Source organism: Capricornis sumatraensis, chromosome 20, assembly GCF_032405125.1.
Source record: "Capricornis sumatraensis isolate serow.1 chromosome 20, serow.2, whole genome shotgun sequence".
NCBI classification, from domain to species: domain Eukaryota; kingdom Metazoa; phylum Chordata; class Mammalia; order Artiodactyla; family Bovidae; genus Capricornis; species Capricornis sumatraensis.
Window position 1 is genome coordinate 13489597 of NC_091088.1, and position 25486 is coordinate 13515082.

The window sequence follows — 25486 nt, forward strand, 5'->3', positions numbered from 1 at the left end:
ATTCTCTGCTGAGAAGAGTGAGGCGGGGGGCTCGGCGCGTTTCACTTCTGTCGCCCTCCTCACACGGTCCCCTGTGCCGAGGGCACAGTCCGGAGTTGGCGCCCCCCGGTGGGCGGGGCTCCAGGACGGCGGGAACTGCAATTGGTGGTTTTGAAGGAGCAGCGGGCGGGAACAGTCGCTGAGGAGAGAGCCGGCCGGCGATGTGGGTAAGAGAACCCGGCGGCGTGGGATTGGGCGGGATGTGGCGGGAGCCTAGAAAAGCCCACGTCCCAGGACTCTGAGGCGACTCTCTTGTGACTGCCACGGGTCCCAAGGTTAGGGACTGGTCCTTGGTCTCGGGCCTGAGGCGGGGAACTTCGGTTGTGGCTGAGGCGAAGAGGGCGGAGACGCTGGGGCGTGACGTCACATCCGCCCCGCTGGGGCGGAGCCTTAGGTAGGGCCTGCGTCACGCTGGCGCCGCCCAGAGCTCTCAAGGGCTAAACTCAGCCTTCGGTTGCTGCTTCTTCAGAGTTGGGTGTTTTGGTGTTGGGGTTGGGTGTTTTGATGTTGGGGTAACCTTGGCGTCCGTCCTTTTTAGTCTCGCATTACTCCTGCTCCTTGTGGCAGCTCTTCGGCGGTGTATATTTACAGGGACCTTTTTGGTCATGCTTTCATTCAGCTGTTATATCTCGAGTACCTACTATGTGCCAGACACTGCCACGCGCAGCGAAGTAGAAATTAGATAATCACAGGGAATCAGAAGAGTTTATTCAAGGGTTTCCAGTTTTATTGATGAGGTTGCATTCCCTCCATTTCTTCTTTCTATCATAATTCTTTAGAATGACATTCCCAAACTTTAGCCAGAATTAAGACTTTTAATTGTAAAAATGCAGAAATCTCAAGCACTTCCCCCGCATCCCCCTCCCCTAGTTTAAATCATTGAGCCCAGGAGTCTGCGTTTTAACAACCACCCCCACCTCCAGTGTTTTTGATGGGGGACGTTGGCTTGATATTGTCACTGGCTAATCCTTTCCAGGTTGTTTATCTCCTCAGGCGCGGGTTCTTAGGGAGAGCATCTAATACTTTGGGGCTTCCTATTCAACAAGTATTTCCACTAAGACAGTTCTTGGGCTGAAACTGTTCTAGATTCTAGGAAGGCAGGTGTGAATAAGACAAACATAGTTCCTGCCCTAGTGGAGCTTAATCATATATAATCATATAATAAATCATATGCCATTCAACAAACACTTAAATGGTAGAAATGATTCATAGCCACGATCATTTTAGGGGACTCTCTTCTGTTTGTCCTTGTGTATCCCGTAGTCTTGATGGAAGCGGATGAGATTGACAGGCTGACCTCTGCTTCTTGTCATAAACACGGCCCTCCTCACGTCCTCCTCTGTGCCTTTTCACTCTCCTCTGGCCTGTCTGAAGGCCTCTTTCTCCCCTTGATGGCCCCAAGGCTTTTGCACTTGCTGTTCCATCTGCCTGCAGAGCTCCTCCAACAACCAGCCACACAGCTCACTCTTCCTCCCCCAAGAATTGGCTCAAATGCCACCTTCTCTCAGGCCTCCTCTCCATTCCCCTCGGCCCCCACCCATTCCCAGCCTGCTCCCTATTTACCGCTACTAGCTTCCTAACATTGCTCCCTTTTCTCCTCAGCACTTGCCACTTTTAACATTTTCTGTGATTTTCCTGTTGCCTGTCTCTCCCAGCTAGGAAGGACACTTCCTAATGGCAGGAATTTTTGGTTAAAGCTCTATCCCCTGTTCCTAAAAAAGTGCCTAGCACTAATGGGTGCTTAGTAATTTGATACATGAATAGGTAAATGAGTGATTCACTTACTATTGCTATCAAAAGATCAAAATACTCTAGCCAAGAAAGGAGAGAGAACACTAATTTTTAAAAACCTTAAAACATGTTTAAATGTACACTTAAGAGAAAATCCTCTTGTTGAAATACTCTGCAGAATGCCTGAAAAATTTGGGTGTTTCACCTACAAATCATAATTCTGGCTAAAATTATGATGCTGAAAATTCACTAAGTTGTACTTTTGTGTTTGCTTAATACTTTGTTGTGCTGTTTTTATTTTTATTAAAGTGCCAAAAAGATGGATGAAACTCTTGCTGAGTTTTTCAGGAGGACCATCTTGAAAATCCCAATGACGGAAATGATGACAATCCTAAAAACCTGGAATTTTTTGTCTGAAAATCAACTGCAGACCGTAAACTTTCGGCAGAGAAAGGAATCTATTGTTCAGGACTTGGTTCTGCTTTGTGAGGTAACAGTGTTCAAAGTGATTAACATTGAGTATCATGCTACAGTTAGGTTTTCCTCTCTCTTTCCTTTCCTTAGCCCAAAAGAGATTTAAGTAGCTCTAGGCTATGACATGAGGAGGACTCTGTCCCACTATAGTGGAAAAGGTGCTAATTTTTAATTGGATTTTTCAACTTGCAAAGAATGCTTATAAATTAGGGAGAAAAAAAAAAGTGAATACCAAGGGAGAAGAAACAGATGAAGAAGTTAAAATAGTGAGCAGTATTCTTTTCTTAACTCTCAGATTGTGAAAGATGAAAAGATAATACTCATATATATTGATCAAATTATGCAGAAAGACACTCTCTTTCACATGTATTTATTTACTTATTTGCTTTTTATTTTAAAGTGATTTCACGCTTTCAGAAAAGTTGCAAGTATTGTGCAAAGAATTTTACTATACCCTTATATGCCCACTTGACTTCACATTCCAGGATGTCTGGCTCTAGGTGAGTGATCACACCATCGTGATTATCTTGGTCATGAACATCTTTTTTGTATAGTTCTTCTGTGTATTCTTGCCACCTCTTCTTAATATCTTCTGTTTCTGTTAGGTCCATACCATTTCTGTCCTTTATCGAGCCCATCTTTGCATGAAATGTTCCCTTGTTATCTCTAATTTTCTTGAAGAGATCTCTAGTCTTGCCCATTCTCTTGTTTGCCTCTATTTCTTTGCATTGATCGCTGAGGAAGGCTTTTTTATCTCTCCTTGCTATTCTTTGGAACTCTGCATTCAGATACTTATATCTTTCCTTTTCTACTTTGCTTTTAAAAGCTTCTCTTCTTTTCACAGCTATTAGTAAGGCCTCCCCAGACAGCCATTTTGCTTTTTTGCATTTCATTTCCATGGGGATGGTCTTGATCCCTGTCTCCTGTACAATGTCACAAACCTCATTCCAGGGTTCATCAGGCACTCTATCTATCAGATCTAGTCCCTTAAATCTATTTCTCACTTCGACTGTATAATCATAAGTGATTTGATTTAGGTCATATCTGAATGGTCTAGTGGTTTTCCCTACTTTCTTCAATTTAAGTCTGAATTTGGCAATCAGGAGTTCATGATCTGAGCCACAGTCAGCTCCTGGTCTTGTTTTTGGTGACAGTATAGAGCTTCTCCATCTTTGGCTGCAAAGAATATAATCAGTCTGATTTCGGTGTTGACCATCTGGTGATGTCCATGTGTAGAGTCTTCTCTTGTGTTGTTGGAAGAGGGTGTTTGCTATGACTAGTGCATTTTCTTGGCAAAACTCTTGTTAGTCTTTGCCCTGGTTCACTCTGCATTCCAAGGCCAAATTTGCCTGTTACTCCAGGTGTTTCTTGACTTCCGACTTTTGCATTCCAGTCCCCTATAATGAAAAGGACATCTTTTTTGGGTGTTAGTTCTAAAAGGTCTTGTAGGTCTTCATAGAACTGTTCAACTTCAGCTTCTTCAGCATTACTGTTTGGGGCATAGACTTGGATTATTGTGACATTGAATGGTTTGCCTTGGAAATGAATAAAGATCACTCTGTCATTTTTGAGATTGCATCCAAGTACTGCATTTCGGACTGTTTTGTTGACCATAATGGCTACTGCATTTCTTCTAAGGGATTCCTGCCCGTAGTAGTAGATATAATGGTCATCTGAGTTAAATTCACCCATTCCGTTCCATTTTAGTTCACTGATTCTTAGAATATCAACGTTCACCCTTGCCATCTCTTGTTTGACCACTTCCAATTTGCCTTGATTCATGGACCTGACATTCCAGGTTCCTATGCAATATTACTCTTTATAGCATCGGACCTTGCTTCTATCACAGTTACATCCACAACTGGGTATTGTTTTTGCTTTGGCTCCATCCCTTCATTCTTTCTGGAGTTATTTCTCCCCTGATCTCCAGTAGCATATTGATGGCACCTACTGACCTGGGGAGTTCCTCTTACGGTATCCTATCATTTTGCCTTTTCATACTGTTCATGGGGTTCTCAGGGCAAGAATACTGAAGTGGTTTGCCATTCCCTTCTCCAGTGGACCACGTTCTGTCAGACCTCTCCACCATGACCCGCCCGTCTTGGGTTGCCCCGCAGGCATGACTTGGTTTCATTGAGTTAGACAAGGCTGTGGTCCTAGTGTGATTAGACTGACTAGCTTTCTGTGATTATGGTTTCAGTGTGTCTGCCCTCTAATGCCCTCTTGCAACACCTACCATCTTACTTGGGTTTTTCTTACCTTGGATGTGGGGTATCTCTTCACGGCTGCTCCAGCAAAGTGCAGCCGCTGCTCCTTACCTTGGACGAGGGGTATCTCCTCACTGCCGCCCCTCATCACCTTGAACGTGGAGTAGCTCTTGTAGGCCCTCCTGCGCCCGCACAGCCACAACCAAGATATCTTCACCACCCAGATAATCACGATGGTGTGATCACTCACCTAGAGCCAGACATCCTGGAATGTGAAGTCAAGGGGGCCTTAGAAAGCATCATTACGAACAAAGCTAGTGGAGGTGATGGAATTCCAGTTGAGCTACTTCAAATCCTGAAAGATGATGCTGTGAAAGTGCTGCACTCAATATGCCAGCAAATTTGGAAAACAGCAGTGCCACAGGACTGGAAAAGGTCAGTTTTCATTCCAATCCCAAAGAAAGGCAATGCCAAAGAATGCTCAAACTACCGCACGATTGCACTCATCTCACATGCTAGTAGAGTAATGCTCAAAATTCTCCAAGCCAGGCTTCACCAATACGTGAACCGTGAACTTCCAGATGTTCAAGCTGGTTTTAGAAAAGGCAGAGGAACCAGAGATCAAGTTGCCAACCTCCGCTGGATCATCGAAAAAGCAAAGAGAGTTCCAGAAAAAGATCTACTTCTGCTTTATTGACTATGCCAAAGCCTTTGACTGTGTGGATCACGATAAACTGTGGAAAATTCTAAGAGAGATGGGAATACCAGACCACCTGACCTGCGTCTTGAGAAACCTATATGCAGGTCAGGAAGCCTCAGTTAGAACTGGACATGGAACAACAGACTGGTTCCAAATAGGAAAAGGAGTACATCAAGGCTGTATATTGTCACCCTGCTTATTTAACTCATATGCAGAGTACATCATGAGAAACGCTGGGCTGGAAGAAGCACAAGCTGGAATCAAGATTGCTGGGAGAAATATCAATAACCTCAGATATGCTTGAACATCAGGGAGTTCACGGTTCATGTATTGCTGAAGCCTGGCTTGGAGAATTTTGAGCATTACTTTACTAGCATGTGAGATGAGTGCAATTGTGCAGTAGTTTGAGCATTCTTTGGCATTGCCTTTCTTTGGGATTGGAATGAAAACTGACCTTTTCCAGTCCTGTGGCCACTGCTGAGTTTTCCAAATTTGCTGGCGTATTGAGTGCAGTACTTTCACAGCATCATCTTTCAGGATTTGAAGTAGCTCAACTGGAATTCCATCACCTCACTAGCTTTGTTCGTAATGATGCTTTCTAAGGCCCACTTGACTTCACTTTCCAAGATGTCTGGCTCTAGACTAGTGATCACATCATCATGATTATCTGGGTCGTGAAGATCTTTTTTGTACAGTTCTTCCATGTATTCTTGCCACTTCTTAATATCTTCTGCTTCTGTTAGGTCCATACCATTTCTGTCCTTTATCGAGCCCATCTTTGTATGAAATGTTCCCTTGGTATCTCTAATTTTCTTGAAGAGATCTCTAGTCTTTCCCATTCTCTTGTTTTCCTCTATTTCTTTGCATTGATCACTGAAGAAGGCTTTCTTATCTATTCTTGCTATTCTTTGGAACTCTGCATTCAGATGCTTATATCTTTCCTTTTCTCCTTTGCTTTTCACCTCTCTTCTTTTCACAGCTATTTGTAAGGCCTCCCCAGACAGCCATTTTGCTTTTCTGCATTTCATTTCCATGGGGATGGTCTTGATCCCTGTCTCCTGTACAATGTCATGAACCTCATTCCATAGTTCATTGGGCACTCTATCTGTCAGATCTAGGCCCTTAAATCTATTTCTCACTTCTACTGTATAATCATAAGGGATTTGACTTAGATCATATCTGAATGGTCTAGTGGTTTTCCCTACTTTCTTCAATTTAAGTCTGAATTTGGCAATCAGGAGTTCATGATCTGAGCCACAGTCAGCTCCTGGTCTTGTTTTTGTTGACTGTATAGAGCTTCTCCATCTTTGGCTGCATAGAATAATAATCAGTCTGATTTCGGTGTTGACCATCTGGTGATGTCCATGTGTAGAGTCTTCTCTTGTGTTGTTTGCTATGACCAGTGCATTTTCTTGGCAAAACTCTTGTTAGTCTTTGCCCTGGTTCATTCCGCATTCCAAGGCCAAATTTGCCTGTTACTCCAGGTGTTTCTTGACTTCCAACTTTTGCATTCCAGTCCCCTATAATGAAAAGGACATCTTTTGGGGGTGTTAGTTCTGAAAGGTCTTGTAGGTCTTCATAAAACCGTTCAACTTCAGCTTATTTAGCTTTACTGGTGGGGCACAGACTTGGATAACTGTGATATTGAATGGTTTGCCTTGGAGACGAACGAGATCATTCTGTCATTTTTGAGATTGCACTGAAGTACTGCATGTTCAAGCTGGTTTTAGAAAAGGCAGAGGAACCAAAGACCAAATTGCCAACATCCACTGGATCATGGAAAAAGCAAGAGAGTTCCAGAAAAACATCTACTTCTGCTCTATTGACTATGTCAAAGCCTTTGACTTTGTGGATCACAATAAACTGAAAAATTCTGAGAGATGGGAATGCCAGACCACCTCACCTGCCTCTTAAGAAATCTGTATGCGGATCAGGAAGCAACAGTTAGAACTGGACATGGAACAACACACTGGTTCCAAATAGGAAAAGGAGTACGTCAAGGCTGTATATTGTCACCCTGCTTATTTAACTTCTATGCAGAGTACATCATGAGAAACGCTAGACTGGAAGAAACACAAGCTGGAATCAAGATTGCTGGGAGAAATATCAATAACTTCAGATATGCAGATGATACCACCCTTATGGCAGAAAGTGAAAAGGAGCTAAAAAGCCTCTTGATGAAAGTGAAAGTGGAGAGTGAAAAAGTTGGCTTAAAGCTCAACATTCAGAAAACGAAGATCATGGCATCCGGTCCCATCACTTCATGGGAAATAGATGGGTAAACAGTGGAAACAGTGTCAGACTTTATTTTGGGGGGCTCCAAAATCACTGCAGATGGTGATTGCAGACATGAAATTAAAAGACGCTTACTCCTTGGAAGAATAGTTATGACCAACCTAGATAGTATGTTCAAAAGCAGAGACATTACTTTGCCGACTAAGGTCCATCTAGTCAAGGCTATGGTTTTTCCTGTGGTTATGTATGGATGTGAGAGTTGGACTGTGAAGAAGACTGAGCGCCAAAGAATTGATGCTTTTGAACTGTGGTGTTGGAGAAGACTGTTGAGAGTCCCTTGGACTGCGAGGAGATCCAACCAGTGCATTCTGAAGGAGATCAACCCTGGGATTTCTTTGGAAGGAATGATGCTAAAGCTGAAAGTCCAGTACTTTGGCCACCTCATGCAAAGAGTTGACTCATTGGAAAAGACTCTGATGCTGGGAGGGATTGGGGGCAGGAGGAGAAGGGGACGACAGAGGATTAGATGGCTGGACGGCATCACGGACTCGATGGACATGAGTCTGAGTGAACTCTGGGAGATGGTGATGGACAGGGAGGCCTGGCGTGCTGCGATTCATGGGGTCGCAAAGAGTCGGACATGACTGAGCTACTGAACTGAACTCAGATATGCAGATGACATCACCCTTATGGCAGAAAGTGAAGAGGAACTCAAAAGCCTCTTGATGAAAGTGAAAGAGGAGAGTGAAAAAGTTGGCTTAAAGCTCAACATTCAAAAAACGAAGATCATGGCATCTGGTCCCATCATTTCATGGGAAATAAATGTGGAAACAGTGTCAGACTTTATTTTTTTGGGTCCAAAATCACTGCTGATGGTGACTGCAGCCAGGAAATTAAAAGACGCTTACTCCTTGGAAGAATAGTTATGACCAACCTAGATAGTATATTCAAAGCAGAGACATTACTTTGCCAACAAATGTCCATCTAATCAAGGCTATGGTTTTTCCAGTGGTTATGTATGGATGTGAGAGTTGGACTGTGAAGAAAGCTGAGCACCGAAGAATTGATGCTTTTGAACTGTGGTGTTGGAGAAGACTGTTGAGAGTCCCTTGGACTACGAGGAAATCCAGCCAGTCCATTCTGAAGGAGATCAGCCCTGAGATTTCTTTGGAAGGAATGATGCTAAAGCTGAAACTCCAGTACTTTGGCCACCTCATGCGAAGAGTTGACTCATTGGAAAAGACTCTGATGCTGCGAGGGATTGGGGGCAGGAGGAGAAGGGGACGACAGAGGATGAGATGGCTGGACGGCATCACTGACTCGATGGACGTTAAGTCTGAGTGAACTCTGGGAGTTGGTGATGGACAGGGAGGCCTGGCTTGCTGCGATTCATGGGGTCGCAAAGAGTCAGACACAACTAAGCGACTGAACTGAACTGAACTTGTATACCCAGTATACCCTTCCCTCATTCATTTTAAATAAATATGCTTTATGACCCAGCAGTTCCACTTCTGGATATTTACATATATATAAAACATAAAAAATAAGGAATTATATATGATATTATAATTGATAAACATTTTTATATATAGTTATATGTAAATGGTTACATATAAATAAAAATGTTAACTAGCATTATTTACACACACGAAATTGGAACTAACTATACTTATGAGATAAAAAATGATACATCCACTTAACAAAATATTCTTCGATCATTAAAAAGAATAAACTAGATCTTTATGTATAACATTAAAAGAAACTATATACTATGTGAACATACAAATGTGTATGTATAGAGTGGTAGTTCTCAGCTGAGATGGTTTTGCTCCCAGAAGAGATGTTTCTGGTTGTCAAAACTGGGAGTGGGTGCTGCTGGCTTCCAGGGGATAGAGGCCAGGAATATTCCTTTACATTCTAGGACAGCTTCCACAAGACAGATGTATCTGACTCAAAATGTCCCTGAAGCCTGGTTGAGAAACCCTGGTATAGAGGAGGTCTGAAAGGATACCATTGATTGAAAAAACCAAACAGAAAGTTAAAAATGATCAATGAAGAGTAGATCGTGGGAGAAAGTTGTGAGAGCCTGTACTGGGACATGAATCAGAAGAGCGTAATTGCAAGACATGTTGTCAGTACAGTATTGAGAGGGCCCTCATAGTTTGTCCTAAGCAACCCTAAAATGTGCTGTAGATGGAGTGGAACCAAACCTATCACCATAATTACTAAAAGTATTATTACATTCTCTTTCAGGAGAATCGTGCAAGGCTCAATGATGCAGCCCATTTAGACATCATTTGTAAGTCTTGGTGGTTTGTATTTACACTTAACCAGTCCAGTTTCATCCGAGAGGCAGTTTCGTATGTGATGGCTCAGATTTTAGAGTCAAGCTGACCTGGTTTCATATTTCAGCTCTGTCACTTAAAACCAGTCTTGTGTCGTTTGCCAAGTCACGTCACCTTTTTCTAAGCTTCAGACTTTTCCTAAATCAAATGGACATAATAACAATCTGTATTTCACAGGATCGTTGTGAGGGTTAAGTAAGATAAGACTTGAAAAGTTCTTATCACAGTAATTGGCACATAATCAGCACATAGTAAGTATTTGCTAGGCTTTTTATTATTGCTAACAGAATTTGAAAATATATTTCTGAGAATTTGTTATAATTACAGTGCTGCTTGTAAGGATAGCACTGACTGGACTTGCATGTGGTATGGTCAAGGGGGTACTGAGTGAGAGAGGCAGGCATGGCTCCGCGGTCTGCATGTGCCACTAGAAGGAAGATGGACCCCTGACTAAGACAGTGGACACTAGAAGGGGACCAAGCTTGTCACAAAGATCATGGGTTAGTCTCAGATATGTACTATTCGAGGAAACATCAGCATTTGTACTTAATTCTTTGCCATTTATCATGAACTTCTGCATGGTGCTTAAAGGAATCATTATCAAGAAAAAATGATTCCTCTCCATTATTATTATTATAACAACCTTATTCAGATATCATTTAGCAGGCCATCTGAATTCTGAAACACAGAACCAAGGAAGAATATATCAGAAAGAAACAAAACCTTTTGGATGCTATCTTTAAGGGCAGACATCACATTGTACCTGATTATACCTGTTTTAGACAAAACTAGATAATGAAGATTTCTCAGGCCATCGCCATAAACAGACTGGGACAGGGAGAGAACACCAAGGCACCAAAAAAGAAAAAAAGACAAGGGCAAGAAAAATAATAGTTCAAAGGCACAGCAGATTGGTGCCCTTGAGTGTTGGAGCCCACAGTCCCTCTTTTTGGGGTGCAGAGCACCTTGATCCTAGGTCCAAAGACACAGATGCAGATAGGGGTCAGCACAGGAACCGAGTAAAGCCAGGATGATGATGTGTTGGGACTGAGCTCAATAACTTACTGGATCCATTTTTAATCCAAGATACTCTTAAGTTTGTAACTCCTAAAGGGCGCCTTCTGTATCCTACATTCATCCATTCATTCAGTCAGTCATCAGATACATATATTTAATGCCAGCCAGTACTCTTGCCTGGAAAATCCCATGGACGGAGGAGCCTGGTAGGCTACAGTCCATGGGGTCGCGAAGAGTCGGACATGACTGAGCGACTTCCCTTTCACTTTTACGCATTGGAGAAGGAAATGGCAACCCACTCCAGTGTTCTTGCCTGGAGAATCCCAGGGACGGGGGAGCCTGGTGGGCTGCCATCTATGGGGTCGCACAGAGCCAACACGACTGAAGCGACTTAGCAGCAGCAGCAGCAGCAGTGGCTAGACACTGGGAATAAGATGAACAAGACTAAGTCCAGTATCTCATGTGTACAAGCAAGTGTGCAAATGAACATCTAAATATATGCTGTAATGTCAGGAAGTGATAAGTGCCATGAAGGAAACTAGAGCAGGGCGGGATGTTGTTATTGTTGTTCAGTTGTTAAGTCACGTCCGACTCTTTGTGACCAGGCCTCCCTGTCCATCACCAGCACCCAGAGCTTGCTCAAACTCATGTCCATTGAGTCAGTGATGCCATCTAACCATCTCATCCTCTCTTGTCCCCTTCTCTTCCTGCCTTCAATCTTTCCCAGCATCAGGGTCTTTTCTAATGAGTTGACTCTTCGCATCAGGTAGCCAAAGTATTGGAGCTCCAGCTTCAGCATCAGTCCTTCCAATGAGTATTCAGGGTTGATTTCCCTTAGGATTGACTGGTTTGATCTCTTGAAGTCCAAGGGACTCTCCAGAGTCTTCTCCAATACCACAGTTTGAAAGCATCAATTCTTTGGTGCTCAGCCTTCTTTATGGTCCGGCTCTCACATCCTTACATGACTACTGGAAAAACCATAGTGGGATGGAGGCTTCAATTTGGGTAGAGTGCTCAGGGAGGCCTTTCTGCATGGTGGCGTTTTAGAAGAGACCATAATGAGGTGCCCAAGGAGCTAGGAGAAGAGTGCAGAATAAGCAAAGTCGATGGAAACACCAGTGCCGGGAACACGTCATCGCTGGCTTCTGGAGAGATGCAGCACTCTGGAGTAGACCTGTATGGACAGAATAAATGGTCTAAGAATGAAGGCTAAATCTCTACTATGTTGAGTAATTCATTATAACCTGTTTTATTGGAGTAAATTTAATCCATTGAAAATTTATGTTTCAAAGAAAAATCTGCATAACTTAATTTGTAAATTACTGTTACTTTCTCCACTTTCACATTATTAAAAATATGCACTTACAAGCCCGTTGCTTGAAAGTTCTCTGACATGCAGTAATAAGCTCTTTCTCCCTCCCTCAGATACTCAGTTTCATCAGCACCAGAAAATTTGGGATGTTTTTCAGATGAGTAAAAGACCAGGTAATGTTTCTCATTTTAAACCAAACACTTGTATTTGATATTTGGGCAATTTAAAAAGGAATAGCAGCATGTTCCTCTAAAGTCTCTTCTTTCCAAATGAAATGATTATTACTCATGTATAGAAAAGTGAGAAATATATTTGGTGATGCTGAGTCAGAGATACTGGCAGTGTTTGTGTGATTCGATCATTATTGTTCTTACCTTCAGGGTCTTTGCAAATGTATTGAAGACAGTGTAGCTCCCTTGATTTTTCTTTTCACTTTGACAGGTGACAACATTGATCTTTTTGATATGGAAGAATTCAAAAGTTCATTCAAGAAAATTCTTCAGAGAGCATTAAAAAATGTAAGAATAGAATTTATCTGAATTTCCATGAGATTCAATTTCACGGCACCCGTGCACTTAAAATTCGTCACTACCTTGTTTTTTTAATTTGCAAGAATTTCAGTTAGTAATATTCCATACTATTCTACTCAATATCAAAGACAAACTCTGCTCATGGTAAAAACGTTCTGCTCCCCTTACCTTTCAATTCAGGGGTTCTGCTTCTTCCTCAAGAGCAGCACTGCCCGGTAGGACTCTGCACTGATGGAAATGTTCTAGATCAGAGATGTCCAGAACACAGCCAAGTAGCTACATGTGGCTGCCAAGAACCTGAAGTGTGGCTGGTTTGACTGAGAATCTAAAAATGATCATCTTATTTAACAATAATGAATTTTACCTAAATGGCCCTGGGTGGCTCATGCCTGCAGTTGATTCTCAAACTCCTTGACTTGTCTTTCCATCCCCTTCAGTCCAGTTTAGTCATGTCCAACTCTTTGCGACCCTGTGGACTGCAGCACACCAGGCTTCCCTGTCCTTCACCAACTTCTGGAGCTTGCTCAAACTCATCCATTGAGTCAGTGATGCCATCCAACCATCTCATCCTCTGTCATCCCCTTCTCCTCCTGCCTTCAGTCTTTCCCGCCATCAGAGTCTTCCAATGAGTCCTTTGCATCAGGTGGCCAAAGTATTAGAGTTTCAGCTTCAGCATCAGTCCTTCCAATGAATGTTCAGGGTTGATTTCCTTTAGGATTGACTGGTTTGATCTCCTTGCAGTCCAAGGGACTCTCCAGAGACTTCTCCAACACCACAGTTCAAAAGCATCAATTCTTCAGCGCTCAAATTTCTGTATGGTCCATCTATCACATCCATACATGACTAATGGAAAAACCACAGCTTTGACTAGATGGACCTTTGTTGGTAAAGTAATGTCTCTGCTTTTTAATATGTTGTCTAGGTTGGTCATAGCTTTTCTTTCAGGGAGTAAGCATCTTTTAATTTCATGGCTGCAGTCACCATCTACAATGATTTTGGAGCCCAAGAAAATAAAGTCTCTCACTGTTTCCATTGTTTCCCCATCTATTTGCCATGAAGTGATGGGGCCGGATGCCATGATCTTAGTGTTTTGAAAGTTGGGTTTTAAGGTTTTTCACTGTCCTCTTTCACTTCCATCAAGAGGCTCTTCAGTTCCTTTGCCTTCTGCCGTAAAGGTGATGTCACCTCCATCCCCTTACCTCATCCTTTAGTCTGGAGCTGGTCCTGCTTTCTACTTGGCCACCTGTCACCGAACATGTTCCCTCATCTCCTTTACAACGACCCTTCTATGTGCTGTGCATTCATCTCCTACATCCTCATCCAACTTTTCTGCTCTATTTTTCTTTGTTCTCTTTTGTATCTTTATTCCCTTCCCTCTTCTGCTTCCTACTCTACTGCTTATAAACATGCTTAATTCTCAGAGAAAATACATCCTGTCCCCAGGCTTATCCTCAAGCCCTGTTTTTTCTGCCCCAAGACTCTTGGAGGGAAATAATTCTTCTTGTTCCTGCTGTGCCCCCCACATGGAAGGAATCCCACCAGCCCCTCCCTATTGCCCTCCAACAGGAGCACAAGCTTAGCCTGAGTTAGCAGCTGCCTGCAGAAAGCACCTACTCTGGTCTGCTCCTCCAGGGGCCGGCTCTGCCCTAGCAGGGAGACCACTCACAGTGGTCCTGCCAGTGACTGTGTAGGCAACTCTTCCTGCTTCTGGTTTTGGTATCAGGGGGGCCACTTGCCTAGAGCAAACTCCTCATTCCATTAATCATTAGTTTTTAAAACATTTTCATAACCCTTAAAACAAGTCAACCCTACCCCTACCCCCAGTTATTTTTCTTAGTCAGAAATGTCCTAACCATTCCTCCAGATGAACCTTAGAATCATTTTATCAGGTTTACAAAACAGAACAAAATCTTCAGCCTTTTGAGGGGGAATGTATTTAATTTATAAATTAATTCAAAGAAAACTGTGAACCAAAAGAAGATTTCTCTCTTTTATTATTATTATTTAAATTTTTTGAATAAGTTGTTATTTTGGATTATATTATTTGAAAACTCTTGTTACCATGAAATTGTGAACTCTGCAGAGGTTATAGGAGAGTCCTGTCTGGACTGTGGGTATATTGCATGCACCTGCTTTTTTTTATGAAAGAAAAAACAAACAAAGCCTCATAGGCACAGAATCCATGGCCACTTCTCCAGGAATGTTGTAGATATATGGTCTGGACCCTTCTGGAAGCAGCCTTCTCATGAAGCTCAAGACTGACTGGCCGACTCCTCTTTCAAAACTGCAGTCAGCACACCCACCCTACTTCACCCAAAACAAGAAAGCTAGAGAGCATCTCTCTCGGGTCCGGTTCTGAGTTTATGTGCATCTTCCTTCCCAGCACCTTCTCCTCACTTGACAATCTTTCCTGTCCCTCTTTCAGGCAGCAGAGATTTCTGTTCTCTGAACCCTAGGCCACCCCTACCATGCAAGGAGAAAAAGCGCCTGAAACATTCACATTTCCTCCTCCTTTGATGCCCTTGTATTTCAGTTGTTAGATCTCTTCTTATCTCTATCATGGTCCAAAAGGTTTTGCCTCGTGAATGAATTTCAGGCACACTAGCAGGGGCTGGTGGAGAAGGAAATGGCAACCCAGCCCAGTGTTCTTGCCTGGAGAACCCCATGGAGCCTGTCATGGGGTCGCAAGGAGTCAGACACGACTTAGCGACTGAACAGCAGCAACAGCACGGGGCTGGGGGGACAAAGGAGCTTTTTCACTGGTCACATCTGTCCTGCTTGAAAGGCCAGCCGGAGAGTGACATGCTGTGTGCGCTGCAGGTTTTAGATGAGGATAAACAGGTAAAGGCCTTGGGTCTTCTCTGTCTGCCCTGTCCCTCTACTCTGAGCTGACCAGCACGTCCTCATCCCTTTCCTCAACCAACTGAGGTCTCCTGGCTTATCTTTACCTTCCTCTGCATAACTTAACTAGTGGCTAGTTAACCCCACTTTTCCAAAGGCTGAGGATGGCGACATCATGCCAAGTAGTATCTCCCGGTGCCCAGGACTGAAGAGTGACTCAGTGGCTGCTCTAGGACAGGTGTCTTAACCTTTTTGTGGCAATGATGCTTTTGCTGTTAGTGAAGCTTATGGACCACTTCTCAGAAGTGTGTTTTTAAATGCTGTAAAGTAAAATCTACAGAATCACAGGGGAAACAAATGATACTAAAAATAGTTACTATGAAGGCATTAAGATGGCAAACTGATGCAGCAATGCATGTGCTTCTTTATTAACACAATAAATAATCTCATAATGGGTCTAAAAACAACTAGCTTCAAAGTGCTAATAGGTATCATTGATATTCTTGAGACTCATGCAGCAATTGTAATGTGATAAAAATACTTGAGATTTCTGTGGAGAACAAAATAACATCCTAAAATTCTACTGTCTTGATGCCTACTTTCGCAATTGAAGGAGATGCTAAATTTCACTTATAAATAAGGGATTGAACCCAGGTGTCCTACATTGCAGGCAGATTCTTTACTGTCTGAGCCATCACGGAGGCCCACAAGTAAAGATGAACTATCCACCCCCCCCAAGTCCATAGATGGCCTGAATTCAAACCATTGACTTCAGGTTAAGAACTGCCCAGAACCATGGAGGAGAGAAGCTGGTATGAGAGGGCACAGGAAGTGTAACTGGGGAGTGCTGGGTGGAGTGTGTGTGTGTGTGTGTGCGCGCGCGTGCGCGCGTGTGTGTGAGAGAGAGAGGATTAACTGCACATCTTATCAGATAAAACTTTAAAATAGAAAGTTCTTGGGAAACCTTACAAAGAGACAAACTAAAAACTATGTTTCAGTTGTTAAAAGTTAGCCCATTTTCTGTCCCTTTCTACTATTTGTTTTCAGGACAAAGGCCAAGAAATTATTGAAAATTTGTGATGTCATACATTGATTGTAGGATTTAAATTTTTTTTTTTCCTTCCAAAAGACTTTACAAGGCATGGATGTATCTTTACAAAGCAACCATAAAACACTTTTCCAGAGATTTCCCAAATCACTGTAATGAGAAGTAGGAGAAAAACTGCCAGATTTCAGCCAGACAGTGACATCCTTCACCCCTAAAAAGCATCAGTTGTTGGTGCAACATGATATGTTAATTAGAGAACTTATGTCTTTTTTTTTAATAAGGTGACAGTCAGCTTCAGAGATGCTGAGGAGAACTCGGTATGGATTCGAATTGCCTGGGGAACACAGTATAAAAAGCCAAACCAGTACAAACCTGCTTACGTGGTGTACTATTCCCAAACTCCATATGCCTTCACTTCATCCTCCCAACTGAAGAGCAATCTACCCCTTCTGGGTCAGGTATGGAACCAACTACTATAAGCGGTATTGTTGTTCAGTTGCTAAGTTGTGTCCGACTCTTTGCAACCCCATGGACTGCAGCACACGAGGCTTCTCTGTCTTCCACTATCTCCTGGAGTTTGCTCAAGTGCCTGTCCATCGAGTCAGCAATGCTATCTACCCATCTCATCCTCTGCTGCCCTCTTCTTTTGCCTCAATCTTTCCCAGCATCAGGGTCTTTTCCAGTGAGTCAGCTCTTGCATTATCCTTATCTCAGGGCCATGTAGGTTTAAACTCCTCAGTATCATTTGATGTAAAATACCACCCATAATTCTTGACCTCTTAAAATAAAAGAGCAGGAGGTACTATTATTCTGCAAGTGAGAGCATGGCATCAGCATTGGTTCAGAACTCTTCATTAGTGTCTCGAAATCGAGAAGTCATGCATAATCGAGGTAAAAATCCAACCAACGAAGTCTCTAACCAATCTTTTAAGACTTCATACCCCTTTTTCCCAATCCCACTCACCCAAAGTAACTGCTTTTAACAGTTTTGCTGGTTCCTTTTGGAAGATGTTTTATTACAGAAACCAGAGTGGTGTATAGGGTCTATAATTTGCTTTTTCTATTTGCATTTTTGTATGGCAGTGTCATTGTAGTATTAACAGCTAATCATCAAAAATGGTAACATTTGAGTATTCATCCTTTATTCTTAACTCTCACCTTAATTTATCATAATCCCTAACTTTAAATGGGGTCACTCTGGGGCTTCCCTGGCCGTCCAGTGGTTAAGACTCCGCACTGCCACTGCAGGGGCCATGGGTTCAGTCCCTGGGTGGGGAACTGACATCCTGCCTGCCGTGTAGTTTGACCAAAAAAAAAAAAAGGATCTCTTTTCTAAAAATGGTACAAAAGACCTTGCCTTTCTGCGGATCTTAACGCCACTAGCCACTGTTTGTGTTTCTTAAGCTGAGTAACAGAACATGAGATTTAATTGTTCTGGATTTCTTTTCACTTTTAAGTAGAAATTATTCACTGATTACAACTCCTACATTTTTTCTGAACAAGTATTATAAATAAAGGGATAGACACAGTAATGCTATTAATAATCTTGCTAATTTTCACTTCAAGGCACTGACAGTTGCTAGCAAACACCATCAGATTGTGAAAATGGACCTCAGAAGCCGATATCTGGACTCTCTTAAGGCTATTGTTTTTAAACAGTATAATCAGGTAAGCCCATCAATGACTCTGTTTAAACCCGAGTCTCCGTTTTCTCTTCATGCATAATTTAGAAGTTGAGGAGGTGGGAAAGTCTGCCTCCAACAACAGGAGATCACATCAGATGTCCCTGAAGTGGAGAAGGTTTTCAGCAAACATGATAGGAAATAAGATAATTCCTCACTTTCATCTTTTCATAATTGTATTGTGTTTATACTGCCCATCAGTCATTGGAGTATATGTTATAGGGCCCCTGTTTCCTAATCAGCTATTCCAATCAGAGTTTGTTTTCTCTTCAGAGTAATTTGACATTATCTTTTGAAGCTGATTATATTCTTTTATGCAAGAGAGAAGCAGAATTTTTTGTCCCACTAGTCAAGTAAGTGATATAGGAATTAAAAAGGAAGCATTGGTTTATGAATTCCCACAGTTTATTTGTCAAAATTATTTGAGTGTATTGACAGAAAACAACAAAATCCTGTAAAGCAATTATCCTTCAATAAAAAAATAAATTTAAAAAAAGGTTTTATTTACACCTTTCAGCTATTTACTTTTCACTTGGCAAACATGAAACATTTTTAATACTGAATTTTACTGAGGGCAAATTAATGGTAATTTGTTCGACAGAGTTTCAATAAAATGAGCTCTGCATTTGAATGTTAACAAAAAAATTATTTGAGTGTGGAACTTCCCTAGCAGTTAGTGGTTAAGACTTCACTTCCAAAGCAATGGGCATGGGTTCAATCCCTGGTCAGGAAACTAAGATCCCACGTGCAATGTTGTGTGAGTCAAAAAAATAAAAAATGTTCCTGGTCAAATATCAAGGCATATTATACTGGGCCAATTTGGTACAAAGGGTATAACCATAATTCCTCATAACTTCATGAGGTGTGTCTAGTGTACTAGGAGTAAACAAAAAAAAACCTATTAAGAAAAAAAATAATTTGAATGTATTATTTTCCTTTTAATGATAATGGATCTGGCCTTGCTCCAAGGCTCAGGGTTGTTGTTGTTGTTGTTTTTTCCCCTCTGCATGGCATCTGTGTGCTCATATGTTCAGACTCCTATAGAATTGTTAAGACTGTATATCTTTGAGCCCCTAGGTATGTTCTACTTATATATTTTCATCTGTTCTAAGTAGAAAGAAGTGATGGCTTTCTGCAAGCTACTCTTTAAGGAAAACAAGCTTAACATTAAGAAGTTGCATACATATATGTTCCCGTATGTAAAACAGATAGCCAGTGGGAATTTGCTGTTATGATGCAGGTAGCTCACACCCAGTGCTCTGTGTCAACCTGGAGAGGTGGGATGGGTGGGAGGTGGGAGGGAGGTTCAGGAGGGAAGGACATATGTATACCCATGGCTGATTCATGTTGATGTATGGCAGAAACCAACACAATATTGTAAAGCAATTATCCTCCAATTAAAAATAAAAAAAGTTAGGTAATGATTTCCCCCCATAGCACCCTCCCTCTTACCTACCAGCCTCCTACCAAATTGCTATTAATATCAACAGTTCTGCTATGATTAGTTGCATTTCTAGAAAAACTCGTCAAACACTTGATTATAAAAACAGTGCCTTCAGTGGGGGAAAGTGAGTGAAGAAGTCTGGGAGATTTAGACTTACAGCAGGAAAGTTATTTTTCTGTAAGCAATGTCAGTGAGGTTTTTTTTCCCACAGTTATAAAGACATAAAGCTGCAGCGTCACATTGTAAAGGCTGCCTTTGATTTCTCTAGCTTTTGGCTCAGCAGCTATAGTTCTTCCAGATACATTTTTATGTTAACAAGGTACAGAGTTCCTCAAACAAAGCAGCCTTGTTGCTGGCCCCAGCAGTCTCTGTCAATATCGCTCTAGGAGAAATGCTCAACTCAGTCTGTATAGGGCCTCAAATATCTGTGTTGGGAAAAACGAAAGATAAGATTTGCCATACTTTTGTGCACTAAAACCAATTAACATCTATACTTTGAGGTGATATAATTAGGAAAGCATTCACTTTTTTCTGTTTTCTTTTTCCTAGAGCTTTGAAACTCACAACTCTACTACATCTCTACAAGAAAGAAGCTTTGGGCTAGATATAAATAGTATGTGTATTTTAAGATAAAAACTGAAATTTGGAAGGATATTCCTTTTCAGATTTCTCTCACCCAGTAAAACATTTCTGTACCAGGATTGTGATTCAAAAGTATCTCCTATTTTCAGAAAACTGAAAAGTAAATTTCTGTTGAAGTGGGGAAGCTAAGCTAATATAGGGCTCCTTTAGAATTTGCTAGAATGGCATCTAATCATAACCACAACCAAACCAAAAAATTAAATAATTTAACTGAGCATTTCTTTTGTGCCAGGCGCCATACTAAGGGGTTTATATGTATCATTTCCTTAATCTTCACAGCAGTCCCATGAACAAGCTCTTTTCATGAGAAAAGAGGGGTAGAAAACTAGGTTTCAGAGAGGTTTAGTAACTTGCTGAGCAGAATCACATAACTAGGAATCAGCAAAGCCAGAAGAAAAAACCGAATCTGAGCCTGGAGCCCAGGATCGTAATGCACTGGGTAAATTGCTTCCCAAGTACTTTATTGCACTTCGTGGGTATTTCGCTTTTTACACATTGAAGGTTTGTGGCCACCGTGTATTGAGCAAATCTGTGGGCACCATTTTCCCAGTAGCACTGGCTCAGGTCGTGTCTCTGTCACAGTTTCTCACAATGTTTCAGACTTTTTCATTTTTGTTACGGTGATCAGTGATCTTTGATGTTACTATTGTAAAAGATTACAACTTGCTGAAGGCTCAGATGATGGTCAGCATTTTTTAGCAGTAAAGGACTTTCTAATTAAGCATGTATATTGTCCTCTTAGACCTAATACTGTTGCACATGTAATAGACCACAGCATGTTACAAACATAAGTTTCATATGCACTGGGAAACCAAAAGACTCAGGTGAGTCACTTCATTGCAGTGGTATAGAACTGCACCCACTTATTCCTGAGGTGCGCCTGTACTCAGAATCATGACCATATCACCATTCATAGTTAACATGAGTCCATCCATAGAAAACCCAAGAAAATAGAATATGAAACTACTAATGCAGATCAGAAAGTTCAGAAAAAGTGGTGGGGTATAATATACTATAAAAATGGACATGTTCCTCTTCCTTGGCAGTGTCTTAGCAGTAAAATGAAATGGTACAGCCATTATGAACTAAACCATGACTTTCCAATGGCATAGGAACTAATATTGATTGCATGTTAAGTAAAGAAAGCAGGGTACAAAATTGTGTATATTTTATAAACCCAGCCTTAAAAATACGTATCTTTTTATTCAGTGAAAAAAAGGGTTAGACAAATGTATTAAAATGTTAACAGTATTTAGCTTTGTGTGGTAGGATTATGAGTGATTTTTATCTTCTTTCTTATCAGCCTATATTTCTAACTTTCTACTTTGTAAGAAATTATTACAATCAAGTGAAAAAGCAGTAAATGCTATTTCAAAATTATATGAGCAAGTTAAAAGATTAGGAATGAAAGGATGATATTTTGTGGATGAAATACATTCCTAACAGCTGGTTTCTCTTAAAATCTTCCATCTATAGTGGATTCAAGGATCATTCATGAAAACAAAGTTGAAAAAGAGAGAGTGCAAAGAGTGACTCAAGAAATTTTTGGAGACTATCCTCAACCAAGACTAGAATTTGCACAATATAAGGTAGGATGTTGCTATAAACTAACTACAAGTTATCAATATTTTTTAAAAATAACTAAAATTTCAAGTGGAAAACAATTCAAAGAAATTTATGTCATTCATTTGTCACTTTAATTTTGTAAAATTTATGAGTTAAAATAGACTTCTTTATCTTATTTAGTAAGTTCCTCTGTTGCAAAGGACAACCTTTGGAAATTTTGAATTTGCCTTTCATTTCACCTTTTACATTAATCTAGTAATGTGTAACCAGCTGTGATCTAGATATTTTTGAGGAAAAAAAAAAATTGTATCCTTCTAGCCCATCCACACCTAGAATAGTGTTTGTACATGGTCAGTGCTCATAAATACTTATTGGACAAAAGATTAAAGAAATCAGTCATTATATAGCCCAGTTGGCATCACATACGGAAAAAAACAGTCACCTGCAAACCTGGCTCATTCCAGAAGTGAGTCACTGCCCACCAGGAAAGCCAGATGGGGGGCAAGCCCTTGGCCACCATTAGCAAAATTCAAGATGTATATCATGACCACTCTAATACTCACATTCATAACACTCTCCTCCCTTCAAACCTTCCAATAAAATTCTTCCTGCTTAGAATTTTCTGCAGCTACAGGCCACACTTGAAGTCTACCAGTGATCTGCTTAGTCAGGCCCAACACCTGTTTGGTTTGGTTTGTTTTTAGTGGGAAAAGTTGATTTGACACCTTTCAAGTTAAGTTCCCTGAATGGCGGGTTTTAACCCAGTTCTTTTCAATATACCCTAAGACAGTCATTCTCCAAGTGTGGTCTCTGGGTCAGCAGCATCACCATCACCTGGGAATGGGTAAGAAATGTAGGTTCTTGGCCCCCGTAATCCTACTGAATAGGGGATTCTGGAGGTGGGTCCCAACCATCTGTTCTCACAAGCCCACAAGCTGATTCTGCATAGAGAACCGCTGATCTAGGACACATAGGATTTAATCCACAAAACTACCCTTTATACACATCTGCGATTGTGTCTATTCTCTAAGTCAAGGTACACATTTATTCATACCTGCTACTAAATTTCCCCTACCTCTTGTATTTTGAAAAATGCCAAACCTTCAGGAAACATGCACGAATACTTCAGTGAGCATCCATTTCCCCTTTGCTTCAAAATGTGCTCATTGTTACCATTTAGCCACATTTGCTTTCTTTTCTCTTTCTTTGTTCTGAGCCATCTGAATTATCGGCAGACATTACTCACCCTCTGCATTGCTTCATGCATGAGTGCTTCAGCATTCTGCCTCTAAATTTTAAGAATCATTTTAATTAAAAAGAAAAAAGTTGAAGTTAGAATCTAAGAGCCCAGTGCCTATTGAAGTAGCGATACTTGGATATTTGATGATATGAGGAACTGCTATTAATTGTCTTAGGTGTGGTAATGTGGAGGTGAAGTTTAGAAAAAATCCTTTTTAGGTATATATCGATATATTTACAAGCAGGATACTATGGTGTCTTGGATTTGCTTCAAAACAATCCAGTGGATCATCGGGCAGTAGGGAACAGGAGGTGGGGTAATAGATGGAACAAGACCAGTGATTGTTTCAGCTGAGTGATATGTACGGGGGACTCCTTACCCTGTGCTCCTTCTGTATGTTTCTTAAGTTTTCTATAAGTTAAATTGTGGTAGTGACCCAAAACACATGAGATTTTTTTACACTGAAATGACAGATTACAAAAAATAGTGCTCATTTTCCATTAAGAATGTAAACCTAATGCTCAAGTAAAGGACATCCTGAGGGCAGGATCTCCTGCGTGTCAGGCACTGTGCACCCTCAGCATTTTGTGTGCGATATTGCTGATATCCTGGTTTCCCCTAGTGTTTGCAATTAGCAATTTAAATGGTTCCCACTCCCATTCATCCCTGTGTTTCTTGATCACAAGAATTAGTGAAACACATAATCCTGTCTCTTTATATTTTGCCATTGCAATTGATGTATTTAATAGTCATTTATAAATATATTTGATGGCAGCTCGAAACGAAATTCAAAAGTGACTTAAACAGGGGCATCCTGGCTGAGAGAGAAGAGCCCCTCCGGTGCCTGGTAAAGTTCTCTAGCCCGCATCTTCTGGAAGCACTAAAATCCCTGGCCCCAGCCGGTAAGTGGTCAGCTTATTTCACCAGTGGGAATTAACAACACACTACATTTGACCCTCTCTATGCTGACTAATTGCCTCTCAACTTTCTCATGGCTCCAGCCTGCTATTCCATCATGCCTCGTTTTGAAAATATTCTGTTTCACTTAAGGAGGGTCCATGATCCACCCTCTAATCTTGGCCATTTTTAAACTGACGTTTCATTTTCTTTTCTTCTTTTTTTAAATTTTAGGTATTGCAGATGCACCACTTTCTCCACTGCTCACTTGCATACCCAATAAGGGAAGGAATTACTTTAAAATTAGAGATAAATAAGCTATATGTGGTTTTTGTTAAGTACAGCATCCTTCACTGTATTGCATGTAAATTTTAGTTAATGACTAGCTGGAGAACTTCTATCTACAAAACTTGTTTTAGAAATTCATCCTTGATATTGAAGATTTAGAAATGTTCAGTGTAATTCTTGGGACTGATTCTTTCCTCCTGCCGCAAAGCATAGCAGTCGTGGGACTAAGATGTGACAGGATGTCTTTTCTCTCACTCCTGTCTCTCCTCAATCCCAGAGAGGTCTGATTCCATTGGGATTTTCTCTTAAGCCTTGGATCACAGAAAGAAGCACCAAGAAACTACATCGAACTCAAAATTTTCTAAGAAGCATAAAATTTGTCTATTCAAAGGGCACAATTGGGCCCATTAAGTTATTATTGCAGGAGGTAGCCTACTAGGTGATTCAGTTATATAATGATTTCATTGTAAATATGGTATTTCTCATAATATGTTTTATCACATATATGGCATTCAAACTGACCAATGATATACCAATTTGTAAATAAAGATATTTAAAAACTGGCACATCAGTCACTTTTAGTGAAAATCCTTCAATGATCATCACTAAATCACATGTCCTTTTATAATAACACTTTAAAACATAGTACCTATCTTGATCCACAAAGGATTTGGTGTTAAAACAACATATGTTACAATTATGATAGAATTAAAAGTGAGGAAATATGGGCAAATGAAGGACAGAAAAAGAAATGGGGATAAATAAAACTAGAGGTAAGATTACCATTGGGCTTCCCTGGTGGCTCAGTGGTAAAGCATCTGCCTGCAATGCAGGAGACCTGGGTTTGATCCCTGGGTCGGGAAGATCCCCTGGAGAAGGAAATGGCAACCCACTCCAGTATTCATTCCTGGAGAATTCCATGGACAGAGAAGCCTGGCGGGCTGTAGTCCATGGGGTCACAAAGTTAGACACAACCGAGTGACTAACACTAACTAACTAACCCAGGCAGTCGGACTTGAGTCTGCCCTCTTGCACACCGAGCTGGAAGAAAGAAAAGCCTTATGGATGCTATCTCACACGTAGGGGTTTTTTGGCACACAATACTTTAAAATCAGAATTAGTTACTCCGGTGGGCAAAACAGTACCCTTCTCAAAGATGTCCACATCCTAGTCCCTGGAATATGTAAACCTGTTACTTTGCAGGTGGGGGAGTTATCCGAGGTTTCCTGGAAGGACCCAATGTAATCA

General features: G+C 41.2%; 1 protein-coding gene across 1 annotated transcript; it reads left to right on the forward strand.

Annotated features, from left to right (window-relative positions):
• Nucleotides 1-183: 183 nt before the first annotated feature.
• Nucleotides 184-24651, forward strand: CENPN (centromere protein N). Its single transcript, XM_068992807.1, has 11 exons — nt 184-206; nt 2080-2260; nt 9640-9685; nt 12174-12233; nt 12502-12578; nt 16761-16937; nt 18046-18147; nt 20155-20218; nt 21724-21836; nt 23829-23955; nt 24185-24651. Exons 2-11 carry the CDS (start codon nt 2090-2092, stop codon nt 24265-24267), a joined length of 1020 nt encoding a protein of 339 aa, XP_068848908.1. The 5' UTR covers nt 184-206; nt 2080-2089; the 3' UTR covers nt 24268-24651.
• The last annotated feature ends 835 nt before the right edge of the window (nt 24652-25486 follow it).